The sequence below is a fragment of the Cyprinodon variegatus genome, unplaced genomic scaffold (assembly GCF_000732505.1).
Source record: "Cyprinodon variegatus isolate N-32 unplaced genomic scaffold, C_variegatus-1.0 Scaffold37, whole genome shotgun sequence".
Lineage (NCBI taxonomy): Eukaryota > Metazoa > Chordata > Actinopteri > Cyprinodontiformes > Cyprinodontidae > Cyprinodon > Cyprinodon variegatus.
Genome location: NW_015150490.1, coordinates 75,857 through 96,615, shown reverse-complemented (window position 1 = coordinate 96,615; position 20,759 = coordinate 75,857). Strand labels below are relative to the sequence as shown.

At 36.6% G+C, this 20,759-nt stretch overlaps 2 protein-coding genes across 2 annotated transcripts in view; both read right to left on the bottom strand.

Moving 5' to 3' along the window:
• slc35b2 (solute carrier family 35 (adenosine 3'-phospho 5'-phosphosulfate transporter), member B2) overlaps positions 1-718 on the bottom strand; it is a 7,600-nt gene extending 6,882 nt beyond the window's left edge. The window contains exon 1 of the mRNA XM_015369392.1: positions 471-718. Coding sequence (XP_015224878.1) covers positions 471-490 — 20 coding nt within the window. The 5' untranslated portion in view covers positions 491-718. The remainder of the gene's footprint in view (positions 1-470) is intronic.
• A 4,341-nt stretch (positions 719-5,059) lies between these two features.
• On the bottom strand, positions 5,060-13,333 carry nfkbie (nuclear factor of kappa light polypeptide gene enhancer in B-cells inhibitor, epsilon). The gene is made up of 6 exons (XM_015405160.1): positions 12,595-13,333; positions 9,816-9,918; positions 7,871-8,081; positions 7,598-7,686; positions 6,746-6,994; positions 5,060-5,824 (listed from the first exon to the last, which is right to left on the bottom strand). The coding sequence occupies exons 1-6, from the start codon at positions 12,903-12,905 to the stop codon at positions 5,756-5,758; spliced, it is 1,032 nt and encodes a 343-aa protein (XP_015260646.1). The 5' UTR covers positions 12,906-13,333; the 3' UTR covers positions 5,060-5,755.
• Positions 13,334-20,759: the final 7,426 nt, after the last annotated feature.

Genomic DNA, 20,759 nt, shown 5'->3' with positions numbered 1-20,759 from the left:
ACGACATAATACATTTTTATTATAAATGCATTATGACTCATTGTGCATAATATGAACTGAAGGTAAATAAAGTTAATTTGTATAGAACATCGCAGTAACAACATGATTCAAGTAGCTTTAGAAGACTCAAGAAAAGAAAGAGAGAGGAAACATCATTTAAGATGCATAATAAGACAGGTTAAAGAAAAGTTGGATCAAAACTAAACTAATAATGCTTCACTTTACTATTTAATTGAACATAACAAAGCGCACTCCATTTTAAAAAGTGCCATAAATACTTTAACTCATTATTAAATATTTACTCCTAAATATTGCCTAACATCATAAAATCGTGTAGCTGTAACGGCACTTGCTAATTTTTTTGCCACATTTCAAATAAACTATATCTTTAACTTTAGACAGCTCAGCTTATCCAAATCTAAACATTGTCCCCCCAGTTTCAGTTCGTCCTACATAAAAAAAGATCTTACCTCCATGAGAAAGAAGGCATTTTCCCCCCCACTCTCAGTGGCCCCACACCCGGCAGCAGCTCTCAAACGTCTCCGCGGTGACGCAGCATGAAGCCGCTCCGGTCGGACAGAAAGAGACGCTTTAAACCCGTAAGGGCTGAGTCTTTCTCTCCGGAACGTGCTCGTTTTAAATCTGTTTTTTTCCACTTATCATCTGAAGATGATGTGTTCACTGCAACAGGAAAGCCTCCCTTCTTGTTTTAATGAACACCAGTAGGATGCCGGAGGTGGAAAACGGTTTTATCTCGGCGACACTGCACCCTGTCGGCACGGAGTGGTTACTGCAACATTTAGCGTGCAACAGAAATAATCCCATACAAATTAAAAGCACAAGAAGGTTCTATTTTGGAGGGCAGTTTGCAATTGTTATGTACAAATACCATATTTCCCCGTCCATTTTCAGTTTAAAAGGTATATTTTGTCTTGCTAAACTATAAATACTCCTAATTTTCACGGCAAATCCAAAAACTTCAATATATGTTATTCATACTTTATGAGTTTAAATAACATAAATGAGAAGATAGTAAAATAAACAATACATGCTTTCTGACCATTTTCTACACAAAAAATGCAATATATATGTATTCCGCTCCCTCAACACTACAATTGTGTTTGCTGCAGTTAGAGCTACAAGTCTTTGAAGGTATGCTTATAATTTTTCTGCATATAGAGATTTGAAACTTTTTGTTGTCTGCATAATATATTAAGTTCTACAGGTTTGGATAGGTAGCAAAAGCACTTTACCTTGGACTTTTACCAGACAATTTCAAAATATTAAGATTCTTTGATTTAGAAGTATGTTAGTGCTCTGGCCTTATTTAATGCTCTTTGTTAGCATAAAGGTAAATCTCCATTCTTACCTTAAGTCTTTACCTCTGGAAGGTTTTGTAAAAGTATTGCCTTGCACGAATCTCAGTTTCATTAGCTATAACCGGTAAGCCACATCACTGCTAAAATAAAAAAAGGGGGGGAAAAATCCCCACAGCATTATGCTGCCACCACTATGTTTCACTATGAAGATGGCATGATATAACTGATGTGTAACTCTAGTTTAACTCCAAATATATGGTTTTGCATTCAGCTCACCATGATGAAAGTTGATTTTATCTGGCCAAACTACTTTACTTTTCTATAATTTGTATCACCTGTGGCCCCACACACTTTTTTTTGTGCTCTTTTATAAAAATCAAGTTTTTGTAGTATAAAATGAGGATGGCCACCACATAACATTCTCCCAGTTGAGCTGTGAATTTTACAAGTTTTTTCAGAACAAACAACCTCCTTGCATCTAATCTTCTTTTTAATGCTTACTCTTCTCTTCCAGTCCTACTAGTTTAATAAAATATTTAGGTCTTGTCATTTATAAGAAAAAAGCCAATTGAATATAAAAAAAATAATAATAATAAAAAATATTGTATATTGACATTGAATTGAAATACACTTTTAAAAAACTTCTTGGTATCTACATATTACATAAAGGTAACAAAAATAAAACATTTTTATGCAATTAAATTCTGTCATTTTGGACTTATTTATCAATCAACATGCTAAATTAACATTGTTAACATTATGTTTCATTCATTCTTGACTTAAGGGAAGTAAGTGCAGCTCTTTGCACTTGTGTCTGCATGCTTTAGTGTGTTAATGTGTATCTTCCTGTTTGAGTGAAACCTTTCTTTCATTCTCAGCAGGGGGTTTTATACCTTCCAAGGTAGGGTTTGAGGTAGATGGATTGAATGGGGCTTTGTGAGATAATCAAATCTTGATTTAAACTCCTCCAAAGCCTTTTCCTGGACTGTCTGCTTTCTCTTTCATTGCTCTGTTCACATGTGTTCTCTAAAGAAACCTCCTTGGTTGGTTGGAGATTAGATTACACACATTTTTTCTATATTTACTGATTAGTGGACCTTTGAATTAATTTGGCTTCTCTGGATTTAATCTGGGTGACTGAGAGTAGAAGAGAAAGAATAAAAATGCACACACAAAGTTATTTCACAGTTATGTTCTGCTCCTATTGGCCTATCTCATACAAAAAATGAAACCTGTGAAAGTTGGCGGTCTTGCTTAAGCCTTACAACAGTCTAATGAGTACAGATACTTTTTGGAGGGAGTGATAACAAAAATTACTCTTTGATTTCTCGTATATTACGGCTGGTGTAATATCTGTCTCCCCTTGTTAGAAATGAACCAAAGTAGTGATTCTACTGTTCAGTGTAACTACTGACTGGAAGAAACGCCGGGGTATGTGTTTTTTGCAAGCTGTAGGGCAAAAGGTTCCCACATCTTTCACTTTGACGTATGCGTTTAAAAACACAAGCAATAGATGACTCTGGACCTTTGTTTTGGATACCCTAGGGTAGAACCCATGTAGCCCGGTGAGGCTTTTTGATTTGCGGTGGAAAAATCTGTCACTTCACTAGGTCATGGTTGAGTAATCCCACCTACCCATCTTTTTCTCCTCCTACTGTTTGACCCGTCAACCCTCTGAGCACCGCCCTCAATATTCTTTTAATTTGCTCCATGGAAAATATTTCTCTGTGAGCACTACTAAGGTGTATGTAATCTTTCATTGAACCCTACCTTGGAAGCTATAAACCTCATGCTGACCCTGATAGAAAGGTTTCACTCAGTTCAACTCATTCTCACGAAGAACCCTTTTATAAGGTTATTAAATCTGCTTGTTAATTGCCTACCAGATATTTCATTTTTTTTTTTTATCTTTAGTTTTAAATCTAGCGTTTTCAGACAGTAGGACAAAAAAAAAAGTAACTTTCTTTCTTTCTTGTGATACATAACTTTAATGTGTTGCTTATTAGTTATTCATAAGCCCTATTCCTGTTTATCTGAAGTATAAATGTGAGAAACATTTCTCCTGGCCTTGAGATCATGCAAATAAGAAAAAGTGACGATTGTTTATTTGAAAGAGTCTGACAAGACCAAAATTTCTTCAAAACAACTATTTATTGATTTCATGGTTTGGATCTTTATTAGTAGATAGGATGGTTATAAGCCGTGCACCTCAAAAATCTGGAATTTACAGAGAAGTGCAGAGGAGATCTTTTTTAACAAAGTTTTAAACCCTGTTTTTTTTTCTTAAGTTTACCAAAAGACATTTTAATTCACCAATTACATTGATCGTAACTGAAAAATACTAAAACCAAAACTCTGTGTGGATGAAAAGTAACATTGGATTTGGACGTGAATGGATTTGTACTCTGAAAACTTTAGAAATATAGGCAGAGGTAAAAGTTAGTGGATTATATAAAGGGCTAAATACAAAAGCCAACTGTTATTTTCATATATGGTAAAAAAAAAAAAAAAACATACATACTAATCCTTCCACTGCACAGCCTGTTAGTAACCTCATAAAATTCAAATTAGACATTGAAATTTGAGAATGGGATGCAATGAAATATGAGAGAATATAGATTGGAGTAGTTTTCTAATTAGCAGTAACATGTTTTATACTTGCTTGAAACAAGTTTTACTTATGTTAATGGAAGGTTATCCTTTTATAGAGTATATTTGCTTAGAAGACAATACTTCAATCCAGCAGCATGCATACAACAATCAAATTGGGCTTGGCTTGTTTGTAGTCATTACACAGTGAATGAATTTTGGTGGAGATTCCCAGGTCAAACATTTAGGGAACTGGTGCAGCTTTAAAAGAACAAAAATTTCCTCGCATCAGTAACTGTAATCCAGAAAGAAGCTGCAGGAACCAACAGTTAAACGCACTGAGTTAAATGGTTCTGAATGAAATGAGCTTTCTTTTGTTAGTCTAAGGAAAGCTGCACATGTTTAAAACATTGTTTTTTACTGCAGGTCTCTGCCAGCATGACCAATAATGCAGAAAACATAAATAGCACCAGAGTTTCCCAGGTCACAGTTGAATAGGGAAGTAGTTGAGTTTCATAACCTTTGTTCCAGCTGTTTACTACACAAGTATGAGCATTTTGTGTTGCTCAGAATTAACCAGAATGTCTGCACACCAACCCACTTACATAAATGATCTCCTGGCTATCACGCATGCAAGAAAACCATTGTGACCAAAAGCCCTGCATTGTGAACCAGTTCTGCTGCTGGCATGTTTACAAATTAGATCCAGCGGGGTGGAATTTCCAACCGCCATATGATCATTGTATTGCAGAAGCTACAAGGAAGAGACTTCCAGTAAAACCAAAGATACACCTTGCAGAAGCACCTGACAGGAAACAAACAAAAAAGGACTTTGTCATGCGGGTAAACCATAAAAACTGTCAAATCCATGGAGGTTGCCCTAATTTACATTTTTAAAATGTTTCTAATGAGTTGTAAGAACTTATTAAACCTTATAGACTTCAATGGTTTTCATTTTGCTCATAGTTTATGTGCATCTCAACCTGCATGGTTGAAATAGCTTCAGGGATGCTTAAGAAAACCCGGACTTTCCGTTGTAGAGTGGCTATTCTGGTCAGAGTGTGCACAAACACGAGTGGTGCCAAAAGACACTAATGAGAGTAAACCCAAACTTCCTTTTCCCTGAAAAAGAACATACACATACCCACACACGCAAATGGTGTTCCGACTTTTATTAAAAAATAAATGAACTGCTCGTTTCAGCGAGAGAGGCCAGTGTAATTACATGCAAAGATCTGCTCTTTTCTGCAGATGAATAGTACATGAAAAGATAAATAGTTCATCACAAAGCAGCAAACCTTAAAAAAAAAAGAAACATTAAGCGGCATTGTATTTTTCATATATTACATTTTTGATACTGGCTATCAGTTTGCTGTAATAAACAGGGATAAGATTAGTTTGAAAAAGACAAAAAAATTTAAAGGAAACCAAAATAATCTTTGCTGATGACTGCATTCTCCTCACAAATCCAAAGTTCCATGCTTTCAGAAATGGAAGGATTTTTAAAAATGGTCATGCAGCTTAAACAATTCATATTTGTGAAAGAGGTAGCATTTTCAGGGGCGGTTAGGTTTATAGTTTTGCACTTGCATTGGGGCATATTTTGAAACGGAGAACAACGCATCATTTTGTTTTTATAAATCAGCGTTCAGTTTAAGCAGAATTGCTCTGCTTCCCATAGAAAAGCAGATTAGCATGGTGCACATTTCTCACTAGATATTAGAGTCAACTACATATAAAGCAACTATTTAATAAACAACTTAGTCAGAAAAAAATAAAAATCAAAAGTTCCAGCTGCATTCAGGCTCCAGGTGTGTTATAGTCCATGTTTTGGGCTGGGAGTTTGTTCAAAACGGCACACCAACTACAGACCTTCCAGAGATCTGGATGTCATCAAATGGAAACAGGGCCAGAATCTGGAATAAAACAAGAATATAAAAATCAAAATAACCTAAACAACAGAAATTGTGTCCACTTTTAGTTTTCCACAAAATCCGTGGAATGTTCTATAACATTTAATCTAATGATGAATGCAAGTAGTACAAACAAAAATCTTCCAATCACTTTAGTGTGGAAGGGTGCTAGAAAGATTCCTCAAATGGAAGATGTTTGGATCAGAGCATAAATTGGAGGCTTGTTGTAATCCCCAGATGTAAACGATAATGGGATCAGATATCTGATATATGACTGTTGCTCTGCTTATAGGTTTGTTTGGACGATGTCTGCAAACTATCACTAAATGCATTAAAAGAGATCACTTATGTTATTGATAAAAAAAAAAAAAGCAATTAAAAATTTTGTTTTGAAAAGTGTTTAATGTTTAAAACCCTGAATTAGATAACTTAACTGCAGAAAACAGCTTTTCCTGACCACCAGAATTAAAAACAGAGAAAATAGTATGGCCCTGTAATTTTCAGTGTAATAAAAAATGAATAAAACAAAGTAAAATGGTGATTTAAAAAACTACAGTAAGACTAAAAGATGGCTAAGAATTCAGAGAAATTTCTTTACTTTTCCTTGAGTGGCAGTGCTAATAAAGTTTAATATTAGATAAATAAATATTTGCAGGTTTTTTTTTCTTGAAAATTCTTTTGTTCTTTCATAGAAAATAAACTATCATCGCTTTTCCTTATTAGTATGATGTCTGATGTTTTCCATTTTGAAGAGTGGCCAGGAGAAGTTTTCCTCACATTTAAACCCTCCAAAAAAAATGAAGTCAGCTCGAAAATAACTAATTAATAGGTGTGTATCAATTTAAAGAAAAACAAATACAATTTAAACTTAGCTAAAAAAAAAAAAAAATAGATTATTTTTTTGCATCAACACAGTTTGCTTACGTCATCATTTCCGTCGGCCAGATCCAGCGCTGTCTCGTCTTCCATGTTTCGCAGCATCTTGTCAGCCCCAAACTGGCAGAGGAGGTCAGCGATTCGTGCGTCTTGTCTGCCCACAGCGAGGTGCAGAGGCGTGCAGCCGTTGAACATCGGAGCATCCACGTCGGCCCCGTTGCTAAGCAGCAGCTTCACCAACGTGATATCGTGCAGTTCAACAGCGAGGTGAAGAGCCGTTTTACCGGCCGTTCCTTCCTGCAGTGCAATAATTAAAAACAGAAAAAGATTTAATAGTCATGCTTGTAATTACAAGGGATGAGTCTATAAATGACGGCTTATATAATAGTTTTAGCTAAAATTATAATTCAACACCCTGCAAGTAAGACAGTGACATATTGGGACGGTGATTTAAACTGAGAGGAATGTCCCGGTGGTTTTAACACCAACAGCCGTGTTCCCTTCCATCAATAGAAAGTTAAGAGACGGCTGGACAGCCTAATCATATCTCAAATCTAATTATGTCTCCCCAAATTCGACAGGAAGCCCCGAGCTCAGCTCAGCTATCAACATTGGACAGGTGCAGAAGATTTATAAATGGGAGCACAAGGTACGAGAAAGTACAGTAAACAAGGCTAGAACATTTTTTTAACTAAATTTTACACAAAAATGGAGCCAAATCCTTCTGGGAGGAAGCATTTTACTATTTGTTTACAAATTTAGTGAACATCAGGTAGGATATGAAATCTGTTTGCAGCAACAGGATGAGAAGTGACTAGTAATTGGTTAAAGAAAAAAAAATTGAAAATGTGCATTCCATGAAAACATTGCAAATTTTTTCACACAAATAAACAAGCTGACCTGGATGTTAAGATCTGCTCCCTTTTTCATCAGGAGCTTCATAATTTGTTGTTGCCTGTTCAGTGCTGCCAGGTGAAGACAGGCAAGACCTGCAAGGAGGAAATGCCCTTATTAAAAACATTTAATGCCACCTTTAATGACAGCTGCGGAGCCGATAATGCTAAAAATGTGGTATAAAAGATCCAGGGATCATAAAAATAAAATAAAAGAAAAAACAGCTCAGGTCTGCTGTTTATACACAAAACCATACAGTAATAAGACAACTGTTCTCACCTCTCCAGTTCTGGGTCTGCAGGACTGGCTCCAGCATGCTCGCAGGAAGGTCTCGGGTCATTTCTGTCACGCACTCCGTTTGCCCTTGTTGGCAGGCCACGTGAAGCGCCGTGTTCCCGTCCTGGTCTTGCAGCTCCAAGCTGGCTCCTTTCTTCATCAGGGCCTTCACCACTTCTGTCAGATTCAGGTAGGTGGCCAGGTGCAGTGGAGTCTGACGATCACAAGCATATAGGGAAGAAGTTATTGGCGCATACGTTTCTCGTTAAACTAAAGCTAGCAAGTATTACTTCAGAGGAAACAGCTGGAGGTATTTTGTTGACTTGACTGTCGCGAAAAAAAGCCAAAAAAACCAAATCATCTTTTTTGATTATTAAATGCTCCGCATCCAGCTCTCACTCAGAAAGCAACCCTCTCCAGTGTAGATATCATTAAGTGAAGAAGATGCAAAGTTACCCATCTTATTTCAAAGTGAGGGGCTTAAAAGGCAAGGTTAAAAGAAGCATGGAGATTTCTCAACTATTTTAAATAAAAATATTTTCCATTATGTAGAGAATATTTGTGGTTCCTTTGGACTGCTTGAAAGCAGAAGAGAGCAAGATTTTCATGACATAACAGGAAGGCGGACAGTGGTTCTAGTTCTTTGGAACTTCCAGTCTTGCTCTGTCATGCTGGCATTCTGTGAGATCTGGAAGTTAAGGTATAGATCTACATTTCCTGCAATGCGCATCCTGAAACGGCGGTTAAAGTAAAGCTAACAATGTGTTTTGTTTGCGTTTATAAAAATTAACTTTTAATTATTTGTTATTTTCTTATGCGAGTCAAATCCTAATATACAGCAACTGCTTTATAAAACCAGCTTCTTTTTCATCTGCTCCTAATTAAACTAACGATTGGTCACAGTTGGACACTTAAGATATATTTTCCCCAATATTGTATGTACAGATTCTTATAATAAAGTTTTAATGGAGAAAATACAGGGAAAGCGTTAAATCAAGAGATTAGAAATCAGCTACAACGTTTTGTTTGCATCAATCAAAAACAACATATTTTCTGGTTGTATCCATTGAAACTATGTTTGTTTCTAACACTTGAATTTAAATAACAAGCATCTGTCTTTTTACCTAGACTTCAAAAGATTGCTTTTGACAAACTATAGAGAGCAAGCCCATACCTGTTTATTCACCTCATCAAAGACAACCGCAAAAGAAACTTGTTCCAGCTGAGAAAGCGAGAGCTGAGTAGTCATTCCAAATCAAATAGCTTACAGAGGCTTAAATAAATGCAGTGAATATTGAACCTTCTTTTCATGATAATTTTAACCTGCTTTTAATTTTCTGCTTAAACTTTGCAGAAAAAAATAAATCCTACGTTTGCAAATTAACGTTTAACATTAACATTTAAATGTCAAAAAAATAACACCAGAATGCGTAGTATGTGGAGGGATCTTTAATTTCTACTCAGGCGTGATTTTTCTGTCCTATAATGACTGTTGAGAGGAAATTATGCAACTCAGGAGCACGGAGCAGACTGAGTCAATGCATGAAGTGCTGACTCTTCTTTTTCAATCTGTTCCAACTGACAGCTATGTCTGCCTGCTCCATCCTCACTTCGCGCTAAGGCTCTAGTGCAGACTTCCTGAAGGACTGGAACAATTTCTCCCCCCAACATCCACACAAGGATACACTCCAACCAGCTCCCTGTGGTTCTATTTCTACACAAGGTAGAGGAGGGGAGTTTCCATTCAAAGTCTCTTATGAGCCAACACTGGAGCCACCCACAGTGACGTTCCCAGGAGAGGAAGGGCTGCTCACAAGGAGGAAGAAAACTTCTCTGAAGTTTGCAGATATAAATATTACCTCTGCTTCTGCATTCAAAATACTGGTAATGAGGAAGTAATGCTAGAGGGAAAATCCTACTGGAAGCCACAATTTATTCATAAACCTACCTGATATAGATTGTTCTGGATGTCAAGGACCTCTTTCGGGAACAGCTCTATCAACTCTTGGGAGATGAATATATCCTCGTGGATGATCGATAGGTGCAGAATTCTAAAGAGATAAAAATAAACATCTTGCAGTCATGGAACAAAAAAAATTACAGGTTAATTTTAAGTTGCATTGAGCAACAAGCCGATTTTCATTGTAACATAAAGTGGGTAGAGAAAAAGTCAGCACTTAAAATGTTGCATCACAATTTTCCTCAGTACTCATCTCAAGAGAGTAATGCTTAGTGGGCTGTGAGGCAAAACTGAGTGATTAGGATGTTGTGAAATCAACAGAAAATTCTTAAGAACATCTTGCAGCAGGCTTGAAGGTCAATGGAGGATGGCACCTTCACCTGATAGTGGGTAAGATTTTTTGAGATCTCGTCGCCAATGTGAATGACAAAACAAAACAAAGCACTCTAACCCCAAGGCCTGCGTGGGAAGTTGTAGCAAACAAACGCATGTACAAAGCAGGAAATGGAACAGAGCTTTGGTGCTTAATTTAGACCCACTGAGAACAACACAACGGCGGCCTCGGCAGAGGAAGATTTTGGGCCTATTCAGACGGGAGCTTGGCTTTCACGATACGAGTGTAAATGTGCAAAATCAAGAAAGCTTAAACTAATTTATAGCAACCAAAACATTTCGCTATGAGACGCAGCGTTACCGCAGCGTGATGTCAAAGTCAGTCAGTTCTCATTTCAGGTTAAATGTCAAACAACCATCGAAAAGTCGGACGCTTGATTCAGACGCAGACAGAGTGGGATCAAAAGTTCCCACCATAACAGGACAGGGCTTTCATTCAGATCTCTGATCTGAAACAAGTTGTGCAAAAAAAGTCGATTCTCTCAAGTTACACATCATACAAAGTGGTGAGAACAAAGAAAAAAATAACTTAAAGCATTGCTTCTAAAACAAGAATAAAAACCCCACTTGATATTGCAAATAATATTTGGATGTTTCCATCGCTTATAAATAATACACTGGCAATGAATAGCTATAATGCGTGTATATATGTATATAAATATATATTTTACATGCTTTACAGGTTACTAGTCAAAGTTCATCGAAACTTAAGCGAGATTAGGTGGAGGTTTATCTGCTTTAGTCTTGAGCTGAATTACAAACACAACAAATGCCACTGCAAATCAATGCTAAAGCAACACCATAACTGCTTTTTTTCCCTAAAATAAAATGTTTAGCTTAGATAGCTAGATAGCAGTCGCTGGAGTTTAAGAGTAGCTCAGGCTATGGTAAAGTGGTGCTTTAGGTCACATGATCCATTCAGATCTGGTCTTCTCAAGTTACAAAGGCAAGTTTTTGAGATTCTGACCTCAAATGAAGCTAAAACTTGGGTCAAAGTTAAGTGGTGTTGCTTTATTTTACTGAAACAATTCTGGAAAGCTGTTGAATAATTTGTGGAAGATAGCAGCAAGAATTACTATTTCCTGTCTAGATAAAAGTTGAAAAATTGTGTTTATGCAAAGAAAGCGCCAAATATCTACAAAATAGTCAATGTGCTCTAACTGCAACCTTACTAGCCTTTAAAGATTGCAGTAATGTCCTGGTTTTGGTAAGTCTTAAATGAATGAGATCTTCAAAGAATCCCACAATGGAAGATTAAGGTTTTCACACATGGCTTTCTGTCTAAGCAGCAGTTTGTGTGGTGTGATTCTTGTGTTTTTTTTTTCCTTGTTCCCAGCAGGTATCTATAGTTAGGGTACGAGAATGAAACCATACGGCTCTGACAATCAGCAAACGGAAATCAAAGGAGGTCAGAGACACAACAACAGTTTCCGCAATTCTTTGACTGCATCACCCAATGGGCTGCTCTGGTTGCAGGACTCTGACACTGTGTATTATAAGAGTGAAAACACACCTGTGTGGCATTAGGTCACACATTAAGGTTTGCATGTAAAGCTAGATGTGGAGGTTGAGGTGTCTAGATTTAGTACCAAAAAAAAAGTCAAAGTTTCACCTAGTCAAACTGAGAACTGCAAAACTTTGCTTGGTCAAAACTGATTTTTCTTTTTTTCTTTTAAAGAAACCTGCAGTGGTTAAAATTAAATTGATGCAACCAAGTCAAAATAATGTATAGGAAGACAGAAGGCATGCACATAGATACCGTTCTGTCCTGTCAAACAAGTTTTCTCTGATCTAAACCAAGACGTTCAGCTACTTCTGCAACATGTGCTCTGTCTGTGATGCAGGGGAAGTCCAGGCCTATCTGTTTCACTTCTGTTTTCTGACTGACGCCACCCAGCAGTGTGTCCATATTCATGACAAGGACAAAGTTCAATAAAAAGTCTCCATGTTCACACTTCAAAATCCCCTCCAGCAACATTTACCATGGGAAAACCAGGCCTTTACATTCAAAGTAATGAAAAAAGGCCATCTGTCCTTATATGGATGGAATAAAGCTTCCACTGTGATGTTCTCCAACCTGATATGGGCTAGTTTTGCTCTAGCAAAATATTCAAATAAAATCATTAAGTTCTAATTGAAAAACACAATGTTTGTATGTATATATATATATATATATATATATATATATATATATATATATATATATATATATATATAATTAATGCATATGCTCAGGTCTGCAATTTTAATGACATAAGTTGAATTTAACTGTTGCAAAGTAATTAATATCAGGTAGATATCTAATTTATAACCGAGCTCATATAAAAGAAAAGTGTATATTTGAACAAAAAAACAAAAAAAAGAGAAAACCTACGTGTCTCCATCCTCTGTAATAGTTGTGAGTAAGTCCTCTTGCTCGGACAGTTCAGAGATCCGCTCATTTTTGGCGCTGCTGAGGGTGATATCCTCCACGATATCTGACAGACTCTCTACCGTGATGGACGAGGACGTGTAGGCTGAATCCAGGCGCTCCTCCCCGGTGGAAAACTTGTCCCTTGGCCCGCTGAAGTCCCCGCTCGGCTCCCGGGGCTCCTCCGACTTCAGTATGGAGGGGCAAGAGTCAATGCCCGAGTCCGCGCGGCAGTCCTCCAACGGGTCCTCTTTGCTACAGCCGTCGTTCGCCATGGTGAACTCAAACGGCCTCCCTGGGTTTCCCCCCCTCCACCACCCGGCTACAGCCGCCTTCCTTTCCGGGTAATTTACAGTCTTCTAGCGGGGTTTATCGCCGCTGGTGTAACCCGGACAGGCTGCCACCGCTCCTTTAAAAGAACAGAGAAATGAGCCGCTAAGTCTCATGCCACTAACCGATATAAAGTACTTCCCCTTGCAGTAACAAACGCTCAGAGCTGAAAAACTGCTTTCAACTGTAGCAAAATAAGCATTGAAGCATCCCAGACGCGGGTAAAAAAAAAAAAAAAAGTTTTTAAAAAATAATAAAATGAAGAGTCGCGAAGCTCTGCTGCTGGCTAGATATCCGGTAACAGCATGGGCTCGAGGCGGAGAGCATATGAGCAATGAAAGGCGAGAAGTGGAAGAGCTGTTTTTGTCAAGCGGGGGAATCCCCAGTGCGCGCGAACCGATACACACTCTCATGAGCGCGCGTGCATCTACACTTGTGTACAACGAGCAGCGCTCACACATAACCAGAAAGTATGGGAGCCTGTAACGCTCTCAGCCCGGAAATGCAAAAGATGAAGGTAAAGCTAGAACCTATCAAGTAACAGGTGTTTGCAAGTTACTCACTAGCTTCCAGTCTGCTGACATTGGATCAGAGAAATAAGCAGACACAGATAGGGGTGAAACCAGGGCTGGAACAAAGTCTCATAGGGCCTCCCTCTTCCTAATAAGGGCATCAATCACCCCTAAAAGCACTTCAGTGTAGTGTTCCATCAGAACAGTGATGGTTTTGGACAAAATTTACCAATGGGGGCCAGGGTTGGGGCCGCTGATTATTCATGTGGGAATAAAGAAAAAGAATAACAGAGAAACAAAAAAACAGGGTAAGAGCACATCCGCTTAATATTAAAAGTGAGCCACAAAACCAAGGTTGCGCACTTATGATCTAACAGAAAAAAAACTGTGATCGTCTCTTAGTATGGCTCCGGTTCAGTTTTGCGTGCCGTTTGCACTTAAAAGTTATCTTGGTTATCATGCTGTAAATGGTTCTATAATGAGCTTGAAATAAGATAACAGACAATTTTTTATTACTTTAAACATAAACCATCTGTTTCCATCTATAAAAATCTTACATCCTTTAATGAAAGGAAATACACTTACTTTAAGAAAAATTGCCTTGCGTATATTTACATTTTTGCTCTGTGTGGCTTCAGTACAGGGCCCACAACAGGGGCCAGGGTCAGTTCTTCAGGGACACTGGCCCCCGTTGGCCCCTGTGTAGAACCACCCATGCCTCAGAATCTGGAGTGAGGTAATCTCCAAAGTTATAACATTCTTTCTTCCTTAAATATGTCAAGGATGGCCTCTGTTTTAAAGCTAATAAATACCCTCTTCCGTGTTGAAACATCTTTTTTTACAAACACTAAGCTGTTTCTGTACGACTAACTAAATGTTTTAGAAATTATAAGAGTCAAATTAGGAAAGTTTAGTTACTGTTGTTGTAAGTAGTGGCCATCCAGTGTAAAGAGGTCAGATATGGTGCTTTTCCTCCAACTTTCTTGCTCCATACTTCGAGGTTTTGGGGTTTTTCCAGATGAAATTTCTTACTTGGAAACAGAAAATTCCAAGTGAATGCAACGCAATTTAGATTCACTGAAATCTGAAAGGGAGAATGAATTATGATGAATTATTTGCAAATTGCTGAGAAATATTTCTGAACAAACCAAGCTTAACCACAAAAGCAAACATGATCATTTAAAACAATGAGCTTGTAGTATCAAATTTTTACTGATGTGTGTTAGCAAAACAATAAAACAAAGAAGATTACTGTTTTTTCTTGAAAAAAACATACAAATTCCATTACATCTTAAAGATATGGTGGAGGATGTTCTTTTTTCGGGGGATCATCAAAATAAATGGTCCTCTTATTTGTCAATCATTCTGGTGATATATTTAGGTAAGGCCGTCCTATGTGCTTTTCCCCATTTTCACTTAACACTGGTGAGTCCGACACAGTGGAAAAATTAAAAATCTTCTTTTGGATAGTAAGCTTGTATGAGCGACGCAAAGACGCTCTCACAAGGGTTTAATAGGAGCAGGAACAGGGTTCTGTAAATACATTTTTTTCTTTCTTTTATAAGTGGAGAGGGCAGGTCTTTTAAAAAAAAATCGCAAAAATCCTCCACTATACCTTTAAATATAAAATGTTTAAAAATTAAAATCTTTTAAATCATGTATTTTGAAAACCATTTTTAGTCTTATTCTCAATTAACAAATATTGTCATTTTACGTCTATGGTTTGTGGTAAGATAAAGCATATATGGCTGGTCCTTGATGATTGTCGGCCATGTAACTGCAAACTAAAAGTTACCTGATTAGACACATTAGTTATCTGATGTTTTTAATCTAGAGAGATAAGAGCAACCTTTTCCTTAAAGGGAATTCAATGACTTCTTAGTCTTCTGGTTAAATTTGGTCTGCTATAAGATTCCAAAACACCAAGTGGGACTTGATTTTGTTACAGCACACTGTTAACAGTGGGCTTTAGGAGAGTGAAACCTTGAAGTTACAGCTCTAGCGCCCCTAGTGGTGATAAAACAAAAGACAAGATAAGATTTATTGTCCATCCATCCATCCATCCTGCAGTTTAGGTTGTAGAAGACAACAGCTTATTTTTTTTATAAAAAGCAAATGGCTTTTTCCACATGCAAAATTTAAATAAAAATAAAAAAAAATACATTTTTTTATCATCACAAAAGTTTGGTCTTACTTTGAGGAGGCCAAATGAAACAACTAACTCAATGTATATTTGTAATGTGCTTCACTGACAACACCATGTAATTCTCCATGTAAATGCATGACATGTTCGGTTAATTAAGTGCTTATAATCGTAATCACGTTAGCTCTTTGGCATCTGACATGGGTGTAATAAATTTGAAATTTTCTTTGAAACCCTCCTTATCTTTCTTTAATACCTGTTTTTAATCACAGCTTTCCCTGTGTGTGTGTGTCACCATGGTTACCCTTTGTGTTTGTTAGTTTTTTTCAAGATTGCCTGCTGGTACTTTTTATGATGTCACTGCAAACACCTTGAAAAGTAAAGAAATCTTTCTTTGTGGTTAGAAAAAAAACCTGAAATGGATCCAGTGCAAGCCATTAGAAATCTTTAATGCAGTACAGAGCCTCCAGGCTATGATGTGATTGGCCGATTTGTTTTTTGAGTTAACAAGGAACTGAATAGCATACCTGATAAAGTGCCTATATGTTTATGAGTAGAAACAAAGGGGAAAAAAGGATGTCATAATATAAGACAGAAGCTAGAAAATGCTTTCAAATGCAGCATGTTTTTGCAGCTAATGCAAATCATAGTGAGTTGGAAAGCAGGAAAGGAATCGTAGATAACATTCCATGAATGGTTTCAAGATGGAAAAAAGTAAAGGAACGCTCCCGGACCCATTATTTTCATCCTAAAGCAAACATTTGCAGAATGAAGTGCAGTCAGAAGGTATCAGGAAAGATTTGTTTCAACAAAGCCAAGATTTACTCAACTTAAGTTAAGCCTGAACATTCCCTTGTTAGGAGTCTTACCACTGTATACCCTGTGAATTTCTTTAAAAATGCTGTTCCTCTTTTTAAAAATATGCTTTTAACATTTGATAACTAACTTAGGCAAGTAAGTTTTGTAGTATGTGTGTCCAGTACGTTTGTTCGTTGGTTTTCCAAAGAATCCTGGTCTACATATGCTTGATTGCATATTTGAACTCTGTCCATAGCTAAAGAATTTTGCTTAAAATATACCTTGCTGTTATTGCTAAAAAGTAGAATCTGCTTTGATGTTTGGTCATCATAGGGTTGCTATGTCATTGGGATTTGGCGCAGTATGGCTTTAAAACATCAACAAAAAACATTAAACAGGCTTTTAGACAACATATGTGTCAGCCAAAGAGTCACAAAAACAAACACAGCCCTAAAAATAAAACATATCCCTTATTAGTTAGGCCACTCTAGAGCAATAGTTACATTCAACAGTGAAATTGCACAAATAAAAATATATATTTACTTTTAAGTATTTGCACTTTAGTAGATAGAATATGGTAGAATATGTGTACTTCATTGTAACTTGTTTTATCATCTTAATTTGTGCAGCTATTTGAAACATACCACATTATTTAAATGTGCTGTAGAAATAGAGTGGATTGGATAAAAAGAATGTAATAATTGCAAATATCCAAGAAAAATTTCAAAAAGCAAAAGTTGCCATTAAAATCATACTGTCAGTTTTTATGATAAGTGGTTATCCCTATAGCCCTTTCCTGTTTATTGGTTATAGCTGCTCTTATCTGAATATTACCAGGGCATTAAGCCCCTAATTCCGCGGCTCACTTACTCCTACCAACACAACAGAAACATCTACAAAAAGAGCGTGATTTCTTTAGGTATTACTATTGGGAAACCTAAGGACACCCTAGCTAAAAGCAGCAAAGATGTCACAGGATAACTTAAGCCTCACCCCACGTGCACAGTCTGGTTAAAAGCAAACATCATGATCTTTCTATTCTGAGCGGCAAGCAGGGGCATCTACTCAGCACACGGTTGCACCAACTACCCAGTAAAAGGGCGCAGTGATAACTTAAGGGGAGTCTTTGATTGCTTATTTACTGTAGGGTTATGATTAATTCTTGGTATGGACGCTGTAAGGGCAAATAGTGTCTGGAGAAAACCAATTTGCTCCTGCTGTTTAATTCCAGAGGCCAAGTTAGGCATTAACCCCCACTGGTGTTTAAATGGTTTAGCACATGTCAGTAAACAAAGCTACTCCTTCCCTTGGTGTAATATATTTTTCAAAATTTAGTTCTAAATTAGTTTGAATGCTGAAATGTAACAAATAATATCTTATTAATAAACCTCAAAGTCTTGCAGAGATGGTAAATAATGTGAGCGAATAAAACACGTTCACTTTATTTCATAGATTTTGTTGAAACTAATTAATTAATTAAATCTAAGGTCTGTTGATATTGGATACAACTCTTCATTAGCCTAATTCTCCTCATTAGTAAATTTAAATATTAAAGCTCAAGCTAGATGCACTGCATTTATACCATCATTTAAAGGAAACAGGTTTTCTTTAAAAAAGTGAACAACTGAAGATTATCTGACGGTCACAGATAAGACACGATATGCGGCACTCTGATGTAAATTTCACCATGTTTAACTGGAAAAGGATGCAGATCAGTCAGCAGTGTGATAATTCATCTTTTTGTTTATCCATTATTCTGTTATTTAACTGAATCCTAATCAGTGAAATGCACAGCATGTCTCTGTACAAGCCTACATGGTGAAAACAAGTCATTTTGTATTTCAGAGCACTGATATCTGATACCCTAAAACAGTAAGTGATTGCAGCCTCTCACTATTTACTTCTTTCCCTTTTGTTGTCTTGATCCAACCTTTAGAGGGCTCACTTCCACAGCCGTTACTCTGCTCTTCATGAACCAGATGAATCATAAATGCACTCCATAAAACAACTTTGACTGCCAGAAATTTTCAGAAAGACATCTTTATTATCCAGGACCTGCCAACTGTTATCATGTCCTCTACTGTCATGTTTGCTTGCTCCACCTTATAGCAACAGCCCAGTCCAATGTCCGTGCAGTGCGTGTTGCAAAAAAACAAAAAAATAAAAATAAAGAAGAAAAAAAAAGGGCTGCATAGCGTGCCTGACTGTGGCAAAAAATGATTTTATGTAAACAGAAGGAGGAATGAAAAATATTCTTTCAAATGTGCTTAATCTCAGTTTTATCCTTCTCACACAACAAAAACAGATTATACTCTCTCTTTTGCTGTAGTGTTACATAAAACCAAGAGGAATCTGGACATTTTTGTTTTAAGCTGCAGCATTCTAACAGGGATAATTGATGTTTGTCTGTCTGTAAAGGAATGGGGAGGTGAGATAAATTAATGTATTTAATTAAAGCACATAAACTGTTTTCTTTAGAACATGGGATAAAATAGCTTGGAGAAACACATTATATAGTTTATATGGCCTTGTTTATATATTTCATCTGGAATATTTTAAATAAAGTCAATCCAAAATGAAATAAAGGTGGTCAAGCTTGTGGTGTTGTTGATTGAGATAGCAGCTTCTTTATGAGAAATAAAGGATAAACACTTTTCTCCTTAATAAAACTACTTTCATTAAATACAGATTTAAGCTCTGAAATATGAGAAAAGGGCTCAGTCATAATTATAGACGACAGATATCATGAATTAGAATATGTGGAATCCACTGTGTCATAATGCCATACCATAAAGGAAAAAAAAAAAAACAATAGAGATGCAAACAATTTCTTCTAAAATACATTGACCAAACAGTCCAGCTGTTATTATTTTTTTCCCCCCAAAATTGTGATGTAATTGCAAAGACAAAAAAAGTTCAGTCGATAGAAAAGTTGATCAATTAGAAACCTGATGTGGATATTAAAATATTGAATTGTAACTGTGCTTAGAAAATATTATATAATCAAGACAATTCTAACTGACCAGAATTGCGCATTATCAAATAAACTCACTTGTAATTTGCCACTAGAACATGTAATTGTCATTTTTTTAATTTAATTTAGCCATTTTGGTATATTTGTTTTAAACATGATATGGAACCATAGGGACATGGTTAAGATACTGTGAAGAACCCCCAAGCTCCCAGGCCTCTGATAGAGGAATAGAGTTTGAGACAAAGAAGGTGCCACTCTGAAGTTTGTGTACTAAGTGTGTGTGTGGATAGTTGTATTTCTATGTTCTTTCATAGACTGGTGTCCTTTTGCTCACAAACACCAGGAGATACACTCCAGCCCCACCGTGGCCCTGACTGATAACAGAAGAAGATGGATAGATGTTTTGAATTACTGCACTAAAATATGTATGTTAAATGTAAAAAAAACTCCAGAGGTTTTAACCTAGTTAATTAGAAAAGCCAAATTGATTTGATTAATTCATTTTCATCCACCTATTCATTCAGTGATGTATTCACTTAAGTGTACTTCAAGTGTCATGCAGATCTGCTTCTGTTCCAGACCCCAATTCAAACTGTTACATCAACCATGCATGCACCTTAGTTTTGGATATTTACCAGGAAAAATGGCCAGTGAAATGAGGGTAATACCAAAACATGCTGTGCAGAGAAGTGAAGCCAAAATCTAGACACATTTTTCAGACACTTGACCAGCTGGTCAGACCCTCTAGGTCAGGGTCATTCTAATATATTTTTCAAGAAGCTGAGGGCAAATCCATCCATCTAATGTTCATTTTTATTAAATTAACCTAACAATTAAATGCAATCTATTTTTCTTGTTTCTGCCAATGCAGAATCAATGGTTTCTACAGCAAATTACTGCATGTAAAGCAATCTGTTGTGCAAAATATGTTGACGATGTGTTACTGTGGATCTACAAAATACACTGTAATAAAAAACAGAATCAAAGTAAAATTACAGTAACATTAATTTGCTAGCCAACTGGCTTGTTGGCAGAAACCAGCCAGTGATTAAATAAGCTCAGTGTAGCTTTCAGTCATTTATTCTTTTTCTATATGATTTCTATTATTTCCTGAGTTATCTGTCTCCAAAAGCACAAACCTTGATTTCTACAAGATAAACAAAAGCTGGCCAAGAAGCACAACAGTATTGGGCAAAATATAGTGGGAATCAAACCCACAACCAACTTCCCTGACGGCTACTTTTCTTCCTACTGAGTCACAGTCAGTCTTACGTTAAGTAAATATTATACAATACGATATCTATGTGTATATATATATATATATATATATATATATATATATATATATATATATATATATATATATATATAT

Excerpts from the sequence above, each read along its gene's own strand:
- nfkbie (XM_015405160.1), bottom strand. The coding sequence starts at position 12,905 with ATGGCGAACGACGGCTGTAGCAAAGAGGACCCGTTGGAGGACTGCCGC. Across the intron at positions 8,082-9,815 it reads TCCAGAACAATCTATATCAG|ACTCCACTGCACCTGGCCAC; the intron begins GTAGGTTTATGA and ends TGTGATCGTCAG. Across the intron at positions 5,825-6,745 it reads TGGCCGACGGAAATGATGAC|ATTCTGGCCCTGTTTCCATT; the intron begins GTAAGCAAACTG and ends GTTTTATTCCAG.